This window comes from Bos javanicus, chromosome 1 (genome assembly GCF_032452875.1).
Source record: "Bos javanicus breed banteng chromosome 1, ARS-OSU_banteng_1.0, whole genome shotgun sequence".
Classification (NCBI taxonomy): domain Eukaryota; kingdom Metazoa; phylum Chordata; class Mammalia; order Artiodactyla; family Bovidae; genus Bos; species Bos javanicus.
The window spans coordinates 83,368,982-83,383,389 of record NC_083868.1 but is presented as its reverse complement, the minus strand read 5'-3'; the positions used below and the strand labels follow the sequence as shown (position 1 = coordinate 83,383,389).

At 42.7% G+C, this 14,408-nt stretch overlaps 1 protein-coding gene across 5 annotated transcripts in view; it reads right to left on the bottom strand.

Moving 5' to 3' along the window:
* The window catches only part of ABCC5 (ATP binding cassette subfamily C member 5), an 82,063-nt gene that overhangs the window by 46,163 nt on the left and 21,492 nt on the right, over positions 1-14,408 (bottom strand). For 4 of the 5 annotated variants that reach the window (XM_061414292.1, XM_061414311.1, XM_061414299.1 and 1 more), the window contains exons 4-10: positions 12,837-12,992; positions 12,057-12,204; positions 7,012-7,245; positions 6,688-6,861; positions 5,482-5,629; positions 3,189-3,337; positions 2,680-2,787 (exon numbers count right to left, since the gene is read on the bottom strand). In XM_061414292.1, coding sequence (XP_061270276.1) covers positions 2,680-2,787; positions 3,189-3,337; positions 5,482-5,629; positions 6,688-6,861; positions 7,012-7,245; positions 12,057-12,204; positions 12,837-12,992 — 1,117 coding nt within the window. Of the gene's footprint in view, positions 1-2,679; positions 2,788-3,188; positions 3,338-5,481; positions 5,630-6,687; positions 6,862-7,011; positions 7,246-8,003; positions 9,647-12,056; positions 12,205-12,836; positions 12,993-14,408 lie in introns of those variants that run through there. The other variant, XM_061414323.1, reaches the window with a different exon arrangement.

Below are 14,408 nucleotides of genomic sequence, written 5' to 3'. Positions count from 1 at the left end.
TAGAGGTACATAAACCATAAACCTCAGCTTCACCAGAGGACGATGACCATCCAAACACTACTCTCAGTCACTGAAACAATCAAATTGGAGTGTATCTGTTGAGCAGAAGAGGGGACCACTCATAGAGTTGCCAGATAAAATACAGGACACCTAGCTAAATTCTGATTCAGGATAAACAATGACTAACCTTTTAGTCTAAGTACATCTCATGCAGTTATTAACTGGGTGTCTTATGTTTTTATTGGCTAAACCTGGCAACACTACAGTGGTGACTGTCTTAACAGAAAGTTATAAGGTGGCTTCTCACTGCCTTTCTATAAATTATCATGCTCCTAGAAGTAGAGGTGGGGGAGGAGGAGAAGACTGACAAAAGGAACTAGCCAGAATGCGACTCATTCTCATGGGGTATATAGCAGAGCTGTGGGTGGTTTTGCTTCTATTATTAACTCTGAAACTTCCTGGGTAGAGGAAGGATCTATAGTGTGAAAAGCCATCTGCTAACATAAGTTCTCACTAGTAAGTGAAAAGAGAGCTCTCAAGAAACAATAGGAGTGAACAAATCTACACTATAAATTCCTATCCCTTCATCCAAAATGTCACCAAAGCCATTCACTAAAGAAGACTGAGAAACAATTAATGGTCTAATTAATGGGACTAATTAATGGTCAAAACATCTGCCTTAGAGGTGAACATTCTGATTATTACAGATCATTTCAACTGATCTATTTTTAAGTTAAAGCTGTTCAATATATTTTCAAATCTTGATTAATATATTTTCTTAGTGTAAAAATTTTTATTTGGTTAGTTTCTAGCTCTTCTATTTCTCTGCTGAGACTATGTTTTCATTTCTAAGGTCTTTTTCTGATAATTCCAACATTTGGGTCATCTCAGTGTTTTCGACTTTCTTGGTTCTTTGTATGTAGAGAAATTTTGGATTGTATCCTGGGTATTTTGAATATTACACTATGAGACTCTAGGTCCTGGTTTTGAATCCTATCAAAAATGTTGTGTTTTTGTTTTAGGAGGAAATTAATCCATTTAGGATCAATTCTGGTCTGCTTCCTATGGGTTGTTAAAAACAACAGGCCTCAAATAGTCACTGATGTTAAGCCCCAAACTAGGACTTAACTACAGTTTCAGCTCTCCCAGCAATGGAATATTAAACCAGTCAATCAGGAATCACCTGATCAGCACTAGCTAGGAAACATGCCTGAGAGACCCCTGCTGCTGCTTCTGCTAAGTCGCTTCAGTCGTGTCCGACTCTGTGTGACCTCATAGACGGCAGTCTCCTCCATCCTTGGGGTTCTCCAGGCAAGAATGCTGGAGTGGGTTGCCATTTCCTTCTCCAATGCATGAAAGTGAAAAGTGAAAGTGAAGTCGCTCAGTCGTGTTTGACTCTTTGTGACCCCATGGACTGCAGCCTACCAGGTTCCTCCATCCATGGGAGTTTCCAGGCAAGAGTACTGGAGTGGGTTGCCATTGCCTTCTCCAGAGAGACCCCTATTTTCCCCTAAAGGAAAGTAACCTTGCAATAACCAATGCAGTTTTCTGCCTAGGAAAACATCCTTGTTCCCAGTCCCTTCTGCCTGTAAATCCTTTCATTCTGTATAGCTCCTCAGAGCTTTTCTCTTTACTAGATTGCATGCTGCCCAATTCATGAATCACTGAATAAATCCAATTAAGATTTTTTCAATTAAAAAAAAATCTGCCTTCGTCAAAGCTAGACATCGTGGGTTCTGCAAAATAAAGCTCTGATTACGATTAAACCATTTCTTTTCACGCGGCTCTGGAATTTGGCCTTCTAGAAACCAGGTTGGGGTGATGGAGGGTTGGGCCTGGGGGGCACATTCTTGAGGACTACCTTTCTTGACCAACAAGGCTGAGAACCTTACTTTTGTATTGCTCTCAGCAGCCAAGAAGGATTAGCAGGGGCTACTCTCAGCAGTGGCTTTGTCAACAGCCACTTTGCCAACAGCTGGGACTCCAGCCACACAGGTGCTGTTTCTTTTTGTTTTCGTTTTTTTAAGTATTAACAACTTCCAAATATCTACCTCCCTCCACCCTCCCAAATATATCTACTTCTTGTATCATGTATTTGTGTTATTCTGAAAGCACAAAGAACATAGTCAAGGCATGATCAACTAATCCCTTGCAAGGGAAAAAAAAAATCCTTACTTCACTTCTCAGTATGGTCTAGCTTTATACTATTCCCATGTCACTGCATTTCCTGTACCATGAATGACCAACATACAGGACAGAAAAAAGAATCAAAAAGAGTTTATGACCACCAGCATTTTGGTAAAGGTAGATGTAGATTAAGGTGAGAAAAAGCTGACAGTCTCCTGATCATTCTAATTGCCTAGGTTTGAATCACTTAAAGGCCCAGTAAATTATAACAAATACCTGTGTTAAGTCCAGACAAAAGAGACTAGCTCTGAAGGGGAACAATGAAATTTTGGGAGCCGAGAACTACATAGGCTGTCTATAAAAGGTAAAAAGTCATATTTCTATGGAAAGGCCCTCTGAGTCTTTCACTAACTTGATTCTTACCAACTTGCCAAAAGGCTAAAGGTGAAAAACGTCAAGTGTAGCCAGCCCATGTGGCCCACTGGAATAAAGGCAGCAGTTAGTTTTGCCATGGACAGCTCCTGACATGGAGGGGCGAAGGGAGCCACTTACCTTAAATCTGTCAACAGCCACAGATGCTTCTGAGAGGGATTTTACTGAAAACGGTGTAACTTTCAAAGCAAAAGTCATGGAATTGAAGACAGTTACCACTGTGAAAGCCTGAAAATAGGAAAAGAGGAAAAATTGAGCCTGATGAGGCTCTGTGACTAAAGTAACACAACATCATCAATTTCCTCTCAGGTTTAAGGAGGGCTACAGCTTGACTGTCAAATGTTGGTATGAGTCAGATATATTTCCAATATATTTTTTTAAAGATAGAATTTTTATGAGACCTCCAATTAAAATTCTCAGTGAATTTAAATCAATTGATGATCTGTATTTCAGAATTAAACCCAAAGCTGAGTTGACTAAAAACAAGCCGTACATTATCTATGCACTGGGGCTAAATCTTCATTCTTCCACTTGGATTAACTGCATGGGTGAAAAATCCAAATCTAGTAATAAGAGGACCAGAGCATCTCTACATGTGGTGTTTCTAAAATGTCTCCAAGCTCACTGACCTGTGCTGCTGTTAGATCAAAGCCAAGGGTCATGTGAACAGAGAAGGTCACCACGCTGGCGATCACCATCACAATAGGAGCCACGCCAACAGTGATGCTCTGAAAGTACCCAGCTTTTTCCAACATCCGACGTTCATCCTCTCGGATTTCTAAGGAAAAAAAGCAAGACAGTTTCTAAAAAGCAAGTCGAAAGAAACTATGTGATACTGCTTGCTGCTGCTGCTAAGTCACTTCAGTCATGTCTGACTCTGTGCAACCCCATAGACGGCAGCCCACCAGGCTCCCCCGTCCCTGGGATTCTCCAGGCAAGGATACTGCTTATCTGTCACCAAACACGATTTGGTAGGTCTTTGGCCACCATGGGTTTTAAAACGACCCTATGATGCAAAAACTAGGTCAATATGACCATCAATTATAATTTAATCATGAAAGCTGGTATGCAAGCCTGAGGTTTGAAATGGATCAAGTCATAGGAATGAATCTAACATCACCTTCTGCCTTGGTCTGATTCTTTTTGCAAATTTCTTATGTTCAGAAGGAATGAACACATTAATCATGTCTGCTATTGGCAGTTATGTTTGCTTACCTGGTTGTTGTTCATTTCTAGCTTAAGTACTTATAGGAAAGACTATACAACAATAATGGAGAATTAAAAAGGAACTAAGATTTACTAGGGTGCCTACTGTATGTTGGAGCTAGGAAAGAGGCTTTCACACAACAAAGCAGTAAGGATGACTGAAAGAAGATGAATGAGATAAAATACAATTTTTGTAGGCAGAATGACTTTTCTTAAATATCTACAAAACTAACAACCTTATTAACAGAGTAACCATGGAGTTTAAAAGACCACAGAGTAGGAAGTATGACAATAAAGCAGTGAAGTATTTTCAAAACATTTTCAAACACAAAGCAATGCTTTTGAGAGGCTACACACTGACCTTAAAGGCATTACCACTGTCCCAAACACTGAGAAATATATTAAGAGCCAGCTCTCAAGCCATACTTTTAAAAATTTCATTTCATTGCTTTAACATTTATCACATAACTTACCCAAGTCTATAATGAGCAAGAATGCTCTTTTCAAGCTAATACACACGGGTAAAGATACCAAAGTCAGGAGCTGAAGGATGAGTGGAATCTCAGAAAGAAGATTAGAAAACTGAGAAAATCAGAGTTTGAGAGCCAGAAGGGACCATCAGTGGTGACCCTGCCACAACAGGCTTGGCAGACATCCTGTTAGTATCCAACTGCTACATTCTATTGGCAACAAACTCACTAGTTAAAGAAGGGGCCCGATCCATTGCTGGAACTTCTGAGTGGTCACTTCCTTCTGATGACCACTCATAATTAAAGTTAATGGAATGTCCCTGAAGGTTTACTCAACAAATCAAGCAGTGAAAATAAAACAGCTTCCTTAATCTGAACACTGTATTTCTTCTGTTCAACTCAAAATTGCACCAACTTTTTAATTGGAACATATTCATGTTAGCTTACTATGAGATTATGGTTGATGAACAGGCATTTCTATTATATTTAAATTAAGTTTAACTGTAACTATGTCTTCTCATTTGAACTCTAAAGTGCCTTTAAATATATTTTTTCTTAAATTTCACTTTTTAAGGCCCAAGATTTCAACTTTTGTTAAGATCTTTAGGAATGCCCAGCTAAGGTGTTAATTATTCCTCCAAACTTTGTGGCATTTACATACAACATGCTTATGTCTGCACTGAATTTATGGATCAGAGTAGGGCCAGGCACTGAAAACCTTGTGACTCAACACAAATCAATTATTTGAAAAGAAACCAAACTTAGTAACTACTGAGTGAGCGGAAGAGTGAGGCCCAGAGTCCAGCTGTCCTAAACCCCGGCCCAGCTCCTCTCCCAGCACCACCCCCAGGTTCTTACACCTGCCTACTTGTATTGCACACATACCCACAGCGTGGGGGGCAGGGGGTAGAAGTGGAGCTCTCAGCAGCCACTTGTTATTGTTTTCTGTGACGGCCTCATGTCCAGACCAGAAAATCACAGGCAGGGTGACAGTATAGATAGGGGGCTTTGAAACTGAATCAATTACTCATAACCAGCTGAGTTATCTTGGGAAAAGTCAGGTCTCAGTTTCCTCATTTACAAGGCAAGGTCATGAGTGACAGTCTCTAAGATCCCTATCTACGTAATGCTATAGGATATTACAACAACATATGATATTCTGATCCTACGACATTAGGATTCACAGTAGCTAATGTGCTCAGAAAGCAAAGAAGCCAATATACATATACCAAGGTTTTAAACTCACTTTGTACACTCTGAGAGAATGCTTTGACCCAGGCATACATTTTAATAAATTTAATATAGGTGAGGACTTCATTCATCTTCTGGACACGGTCATCTGTAATGGTCACACATTTTCTCCTGAAATACGCAGTGATCCGTGATACAAACATCTGAAAGGAAAAGCAATGTCATGCCAAATCAGAGCTTATTCAGAATTAAGAACTGTCTACTCTTTCTGGGAAGTAAATCCACTTAAGATTATTATAAAAGTGAGCATCCTGTAGTTGTACTGCCTTTTTTAAAAAAATTATTTATTTACTTATTTGGCTGCACTGAGTCTTATCTGTGGCATGTGGAATCCTTAGTTGTGGCATGTGGGATCAAGTTCCCTAACCAGGAATCAAACCTGGGCCCCCTGCACTGGGAGCACAGAGTCTTAGCCACTGGATCACCAGGGGAGCCCCTGTACTGTGTTTTAATAAAAGTGGTCTCTTAAATGATAATAGTACTTGACTCATTCCTTTGGAAGGAAGTTAAGGCAAGTATCAGAGAAGGCAATGGCACCCCACTCCAGTACTCTTGCCTGGCAAATCCCATGGACGGAGGAGCCTGGAAGGCTGTAGTCCATGGGGTCGCTGAGGGTCGGACACGACTGAGCGACTTCACTTTCACTTTTCACTTTCATGCACTGGAGAAGGAAATGGCAACCCACTCCAGTGTTCTTGCCTGGAGAATCCCAGGGACGGGGGAGCCTGGTGGGCTGCCGTCTATGGGGTCGCACAGAGTCGGACACGACTGAAGTGACTTAGCAGTAGCAGTAAGGCAAGTATTTGCCCTCAGAGCAATCACGGATATCGAGGCTACCAAAGGGAAGCAGGAGAGCTATATCAGTTAGCATCTGCTTGAAATGGAGTGACTCAACCGTTCCTGTATTACCTGGGGGCAGAGTTCACCTGGTGACCTTCTCCTCACTCACACTCTCTTTTTAAATCTCATGTAGGAGCTACTGCCTTTATTCTAATGACATCCGACTTCCTCTGAAGTCAAAATTTTGCCTGTGTGGACTGTACACTGTTTAGCTCTTTCCAGACATTTCCAAACCAGGTACCTGCTTAAAGAACTTTCCAATCAAAGATGTGATACCTCAGTGGTGTCAACTATATAAAGCCCAATAGAAGTAATTCTTCTGCGGAGAAGTTGCCAAAATACAGTAAAAAGGCTTACTCACCATTGCAGGATAAAAGAGGATAAAAACAGCTGATCCCAGGAAGCCTGTTGGTCCCAGAATAATTACATTATAAACCATGCCCAATATGGCAATAACAGGTCCTCCAGCCAGCAAGCTGCCAACAGCAGCTGCCTCAAACATCCTCTGCCCGTCGTTTGAGCACAGGTTGATGAGCTACGAGACACAAACAGTGGTGAGTGGACACTGCAAGGACACAGATGCTGGCTCAGCAGGAAGGTAAAGGTCAAAGCAGGGACTCAAGGGAAGGAAAAAGCCCAGGCTGGGAGCTCTCTCTCTGCCCTGAAGCCATCACCCCTCACTCACCTCACCCACAGACTTTTCCTTAATGTTCTTCAGCTTAAGGATCTTCTTAAACGCCATGGTTAGGATGGCTCCCCGCAAGCGTACCCCAGTTCGGTAATTCAACGCCCATGTCAGTGCGAGTGACCAAGAACGCACAATTTCTGTCAGGAGGAGGCCCAGGACTAGCAGCAAGCTGTACTGGAGGTTAGACTCTGTGTCCTGGGTGTACTCCAGGAGGTGTTTCACCACGAAGGCCTACAGGGAGAAACACACACTGCTGTCAGCATCTCCACCGCACCCACACACTACACCGCAGTTTTATGTTAAGTTAGAAAGAGAAGGCATCTCCACTGTACAGTGACAAGTGCCTAAGCAGAGAAAGACCTTGGAGGACCAATTACTGCTGATGGCCCACCCTCGGCAATTTATGCAGGGCATTTTGCAGGAGGCAGGTCTAATTTGAAACTTTTCTTCCTTTGGATACCATTGAAACTGATACTCTTTCTAATGTAACATAAACCTGTCCATGAGCTGAAATTCATTCTCAACACACTGATCATTAAAAAGTATATATTTGACCTTATTCCAGTATCTCCACACAATGATACATTTCTTTACATGAAGTTAAGACCTTTCTTTTTTTTGGATCGTTTCAAACGTGCTTATTTGATAAAAAGGAACAGTGTACCTACAGTTGGACTGGGGAAGAGTGAGAAGTGCATTTGCAAAACATTCCTGAAAATAAACATCAGCAGTTTAATAGTACAGAAGAGAGCAAACAAAGCAGACTATCCACAATCCAGAGCCCCTCCCACGGGCCCTCCCCCATGCCCCAATCCCTCCCAAAAACAAAAACATGTTACCTCAGGTAGCACATGTCTAACACCACCTGCAGGGAGGGAAGGCAGCAGCCCCCAGAACCACCGAGTGCCACCTCCAGCTCTGAGGTCCTGCAACGCCGGAGCACACACTCACACAAGGCACATTCAGCAACAGGATTAAATACCAGGAAGTGGGAGGTCATGTACTTTTATTGAAAATGAAAAAAAAAAAAGTACCATCTTCAAAGAGCATCTCACAGACACTGTACAACAGGAGGAGCATTGCGGTAACATACATGGGAACATACAGAGTTGAGTTATACAGGGCTAGCCAGCCAACAGGTCGGCTGGCCGTGACTGTTGTTTTTTAACTACACACAGTGGAAATACAGCATTGAACCGAGATCTGTTTCCAAAGTCCGGAGGAGCACATCAAGCTGACAGCACTTAATCGGTTAGGGCTCCTGAAGTTGCAGTGAGTCTGCAATAGAGGAGATTCTCCAGGAATAAAGACCTCGCTGCTAAGGAAAGAGAGTTAAAAAACAAAACAAAACTGAAAACTCCCCAAAGGGGTGACTCTTGCTTAAAATCACTGGTGCTATTGGGTCACTAGGCCGTGAGGAGTGACCTCTGCTCAGGACGGAATACAAAAATCTAGGCCTCAAGGAAAAACGGGTGGCATCCTTCAGAGTCTTTTCGAGTCCTTACAGCTAAAGTCAATCTTGCCAAAAATGAAACAAAACAAACCACAGCAAAAAGAAAGTCAAACCAATCCCCCTCCCTAAAGGGAGAAAACAAAATTAAGGAGAAACCCATCCACAATCTACCCCAATCTTTATAGCAAAGGGTACTGAAGCTGGAAACCAGCTTGACTGACAGACCAAAATGGAGGCCAGATGCAATTGTCCTGAAGCAGCTAATGCTGAATTCCAGACTCTCTCTGGGTGAGTCGTTATTTCTTTTTTTTTCTAAGAGGAAATTAATACCAGATGTTGACTAGATCCTAAGAGATCCCCACCAATCAGATTTCCGTCAAGTCTCAGTAAACAATCTGATCAAGTAAATAGGAGATTTCAGATGCCAAGAACTGTGTATCCCATCGCTCCCCTCCCTTGGATTTTTAGGTTTTATATCCACTGCTTGGGTCACCACTGCACACAGCTGGGTTGCTGGATTACTAGCAAGAAGGTTGGCTTCTTTTCCAGTACGCAATCCGAAATGTGGAACTGAGTCACTGAGTGGCAGGGTCAGAACCCCATTTTCCTCACGTGAAGCGACTCAGTAAGATGGCGGTGCGGTAAAGCATTTTCTCACACACCTCGGCACTGACGGAGCCGTCTCCAAAGGAAGGCGTGAAAGGACAGCAGGTTGTAGTTTGGGGTTCCTTCCTTCCCATACCTTTATTGTGCCACTTTCAGCACCAGGCAATAGCATTAGGACCTCCCAGAGGGGAGGAGAAGGGGGAAGGTAAAAGACAAAATGAATGCTTACACTATATAAAACTTTCAAAGGGGAGGGAAGAGAGGAAACAGCAGATTAAAGACTTTTCAACACACACAGCGTTTTTAAAAAACAATTACATTTCAAACCATTTTGTATGGAACAAAGGAAATAAAAAGGTTCTCATGAAAAAACCAACCAAAATTTCATCTTAAAAGGTTACAGATTTATCATTTAAATTTAAACAAACTGGGAGAAAACTCGAGATTGTCAGCATAGCTGTCTGGCTGTCCATTCCCAGTGAATAAACATTACCTTACCTGAACTCTTGGCGAGAGATTCTGCCCAGCTTGACACTCTCATTCTGACCGCAGAATACAGCCATCCTGAAAATTCTAAAGAACAGCTTCTGTCACTGGTTCCACTACAGAGACACTCCCCCCAAATCCAGATCCTGACAGCACCAAGCAAGCTGCAGCTGGAGAGAGGTTGGAAGGGCGGGAAACTTACCTCTCTAGAGGCTTTTCACTGTCCTTTCCCGCAAAGGCCCGTGAGCAGAGTTAGCATTCACCAAGAGATTGCACTGCAGGAGGAAGCCGTCTCTTGCAAATCTACAGGGCGGATGCTAATTCTTTACACATAAATCATAAGTCAGGCCTGGTCTTCTAAAACTGTTTTAATCCAAGAAGGCCACAAATCATCTCTGCAAGTTTAGCAATTTGGCCACTCATCAGAGATCAGGATCATATCCTTATAGATTTTGGTTCTCCATTAACACTATGGTGACCCTTAGACGCCATGTGCAGAGTGCTGGTCCACTGGTATGACTGAAACCCATCTTGATCATTAATGTCCAGCCCTGGCCAGCCAGCAGTTAAAAAAATGAAACAACACACATTCACTTGATTGTGTTTCATTAGCTCTGCATATGGCTACCAAGGTTCAGTGAGGCCGGAGGGGAGATTTAAAAAAAAAAAAATATATATATATATATATATATATATGGTATCTGGGGACTCAGTTCTTACGTAGATTTCTGTAAGAACAGATGAAGACAGTTTGAAAGCCCTGACATATTAGAAAATGTGCAAAAATCGAAAATGGATATTCTTCCAGAGGATTTAAATCCACAGATGGAAGGTATGCTCACTGCTAATAGTAATCTCAAACTCAATTCTTCAGTTTTCAATTAAAAAGAAATTCGTTAGAACTGGAGCTCTGAAAAACAGAAATTTTCATTGCTTACAATCTGAAATCTTTTTTTGTCAATGAGATACTGGATGAAACCACTGCTTTCTTGATCGTTCCAGGGAAAAAGTCTCCTGAAATAACACAGGCCTTAAGGTGTTCTTCGTAAAGAGAGTGAAGAAAAGGAAAAGCGTGCTGCTGTTTTCCTATTGAAGGAAGGCTCTCCGCTTTCCCTGGCGTTGAGGACACTTTACTAGAGATTAGTAGTCCAGTGCACGGTGCCTTAAAAGAGAGCTGAAAGAATATGCAGGTGCTCAAGGGAGTGACTGTAAGGCCCCCAAGCTGAACAAGCATAAATAACTGTTCTTCCCAAGTGAAAAATTAAAATCCCAACAATATGGAATTTTGGGGGGGAGGTGGGAGAGCCAATGAAATTCTAGCATTGACCAAACAGAATCAAGGAAGCCTGTATACCGTGCTACCCAGCTGAAAGAATTCTTCAAAAGATCAGAGCAGCCACCAGCCCTGTAGTGAAACAATGACAGAAGCTCTTCTTGGGGGAAGCTGGTCCTATGAAAACGTTTGCCATTTTGGTCAGTGACATAATATTCAGGTACATGGTCCCTCTTACTTAAAAACTTATACCAAAGTGTGTTAGTTGGTCAATTAATAAGAAACCCAATACCAGAAAAGGAGTGTTCTCTGCTTCAGAAAAGAGATCAAAACTTTTTAAAGACATCAAACATTAAAAACAAAAAACAAATGAACAAACAACAACAAAAAAAGAACATAACAGAAAAACTGCAAATTAGTTTTACCTAATTACCATGCATCTTAGGCCCATACTTACCAAAACCATGAACCTCCAGCTTACCCACACATGGAAAATGCACAGAATAAGGAGTACTACTGCTCCGATGCCTCAAGGCAAATATGTAGAAAATAGATTTAATCAAAATCTCAAGTGTAAGGGCAGCACAGTGGGTGTAAGAAACAGGTGTCCAGAGAACAGTGTGGTGGTCACTCTTCTCCCCTACTCTGCTTCAGCAACACTAGGAAAACCAGGGCTGCCATCCCGACACCTGCCACACAGCTTACACTATAAACCAAAACTGAAAATGGACTTCAGGTTAGACTCTAAAAATCTCAACAGTCCTCCAGCTTCTTGAGGGCTCCTTTGCCACAGAACTGGCAAACACGTGACAACTCTGCCTCCAGACCTTCGCTGTGTCACCAGCACCAATTCAACAGCCTATGCCATACAACGCCACTCACAGCACAGCAAGACACACCTCCCGAACCAGGACTATTGTTTCATGTCAACACACACCACAGCAGCATGGTCCTGTACAGAAACGGAATCACTCAGCTTCACCCCCACCCCAGGGAAGTAAGCCAGTTCCGCTTCTTCTCTGGTAACACGGCCCCCTCATCCTTCCAGTTTTCACAAACCACTATTCACCCAATATCAGTTGTTCCCTGGCAACAGACCTGGAGGCATCTCTAAGGTTGCTAACTAGCCCAAAGGTGAGCACAACCCCTGAAACAGAATAAGAATGTTAGAGCTGGCCATGGCTGGGCCCCTGGAGACTGTCAGAAAGGATGGTTAGGACTTACTGGTCCACTGAAGCCCGCCAGCTGTGTGATCATCAGGCACACGATGGAGAGGATGAGCCTGGTGCGGCAGAAGGTCCACACAACCCTCCGGAGGGAAGCAGCGTCGGGCCCAACTTCATTCAGCTCTTCTTGCCACAGTCTCTCTAGTCTTAACAAGGGTACATATCCTCCGTTACACATCTTTCCAGGGAATACGCACACCCCAGCCTCCCTGCTGCCACCACTCGCACCAGTCTCTCCTTTAAAGTTATGTACAGAGTCTTCACCTTCTGGGGAAAAAAGACCCTTCCTGGTAACCACATATTTACCCTGTATAGGCAGCCTCTCAGGATTCAGAAAATGATGAGAACCAAAGTCTTTCCTTCCACCCACAAAAATTATCCCTGAATAGAATCTGTCTTTCTCAAGGGTCCCCAACCCTTGCTGAAGGATCCTCTGGTAAAGTGTAAAGTTGTAAACTAGATTTTAATCATGACAATCGGCTACCACAAAAATGTACTCTGTCACAAGGCAGCAACATAATCTCCCTGCAGACTCAGGAAGAGAAGCGGGGCTGAGAGAGAGAGAGAAAGCCCGTAGTTAAAACAGGATTCAAGGTAAAATAGGAGATAAAGCAGAAGAGCAAAGAGAAAGTCACCCCCAGGCTACCCTCCCTCTATAGCATGGCTCAAATCCTAAAAGGACTCAGAGTTCTGAATGTGGCACTGCCAGACCCACACTCCTAGCTCAGGCCCTACATATCCAGTCTGTGGGAAATGAGGGTGGACCAGAGACGCCTACCTTCTGCAGTTCACCTCGGAAGACTCATACTTGGACAAAGACCACACATCCTCCATTAAGAGCTCCCCCTTCTTGTGGGCTTTGCGAGCCAGAGGAGAAAGCCAAGAAAAAGTCATACAGGAGAAGAGCCCAGCATTGTCCACTGGGTGCTGGTGTCTGAGGAGAGAAAACCCAAAGCACAAAATTGTCAACGCACATGGAAAGGCCAGCCAACACTTAAAATATGCTGTTTAGTTAGTATACAGCACTCTTAACAATGGAAACAGTGAGAGACTTTATTTTTGGGGCTCCAAAATCACTGCAGTTGGTGACTGAAGCCATGAAATTAAAAGATGCGCTGCTCCTTGGAAGAAAAGCTATGACCAACCTAGATCAGTTCAGTCGCTCAGTCGTGTCCGACTCTTTGCGACCCCATGAATCGCAGCACACCAGGCCTCCCTATCCATCACCAGCTCCCGGAGTTCACCCAGACTCACGTCCATCAAGTCAGTGATGCCATCCAGCCATCTCATCCTCTGCCATCCCCTTCTCCTCCTGCCCCCAATCCCTCCCAGCATCAGTCTTTTCCAATGAGTCAACTCTTCACATGAGGTGGCCAAAGTACTGGAGTTTCAGCTTCAGCATCATTCCTTCCAAAGAAATCCCAGGGCTGATCTCCTTCAGAATGGACTGGTTGGATCTCCTTGCAGTCCAAGGGACTCTCAAGAGTCTTCTCCAATACCACAGTTCAAAAGCATCAGTTCTTCGGCGCTCAGCCTTCTTCACAGTCCAACTCTCACATCCATACATGACCACAGGAAAAACCATAGCCTTGACTAGACGAACCTTTGTTGGCAGAGTAATGTCTCTGCTTTTGAATATGCTATCTAGGTTGGTCATAACTTTCCTTCCAAGGAGTAAGCGTCTTTTAATTTCATGGCTGCAGTCACCATCTGCAGTGATTTTGGAGCCCCAAAAAATAAAGTCTGACACTGTTTCCCCATCTATTTCCCACGAGGTGATGGGACTGGATGCCATGATCTTCGTTTTCTGAATGTTAAGCTTTAAGCCAACTTTTTCACTCTCCACTTTCACTTTCATCAAGAGGCTTTTGAGTTCCTCTTCACTTTCTGCCATAAGGGTGGTGTCATCTGCATATCTGAGTGACTGAACTGAACTGAACTGAAGTGGGGGGAGAGGGATAGATTGGGAGATAGGGAGTGATAGATACAATCCAATTTTACTATATAAAAATAGATAACTAATAGGGATAATAAACTTTAAATACTCTTTCTAGTAATTGATAGAGCAAGCAGAAAACAAATTACTGAGAAACTCAATTAGTAACATTAGACCACAGTGCAAATAAGTTTGAAAATAATCACTAAGAGACTGCTAAAAATTCCCCTGAACACTAGAAATTTAAAATAATTTTAAAAAATGTCTCATGAAACACAAAAAAAAATCACACTGGAAATTTGAAAAAAAGCCCTAAATTATAATGAAAAGAGCATACATCTAAACATGCTGCTAAATCACTATTTGTGTCAAAATTAATATACTCTAATGCTTGAACTCAAGAAAAAGAGAGTC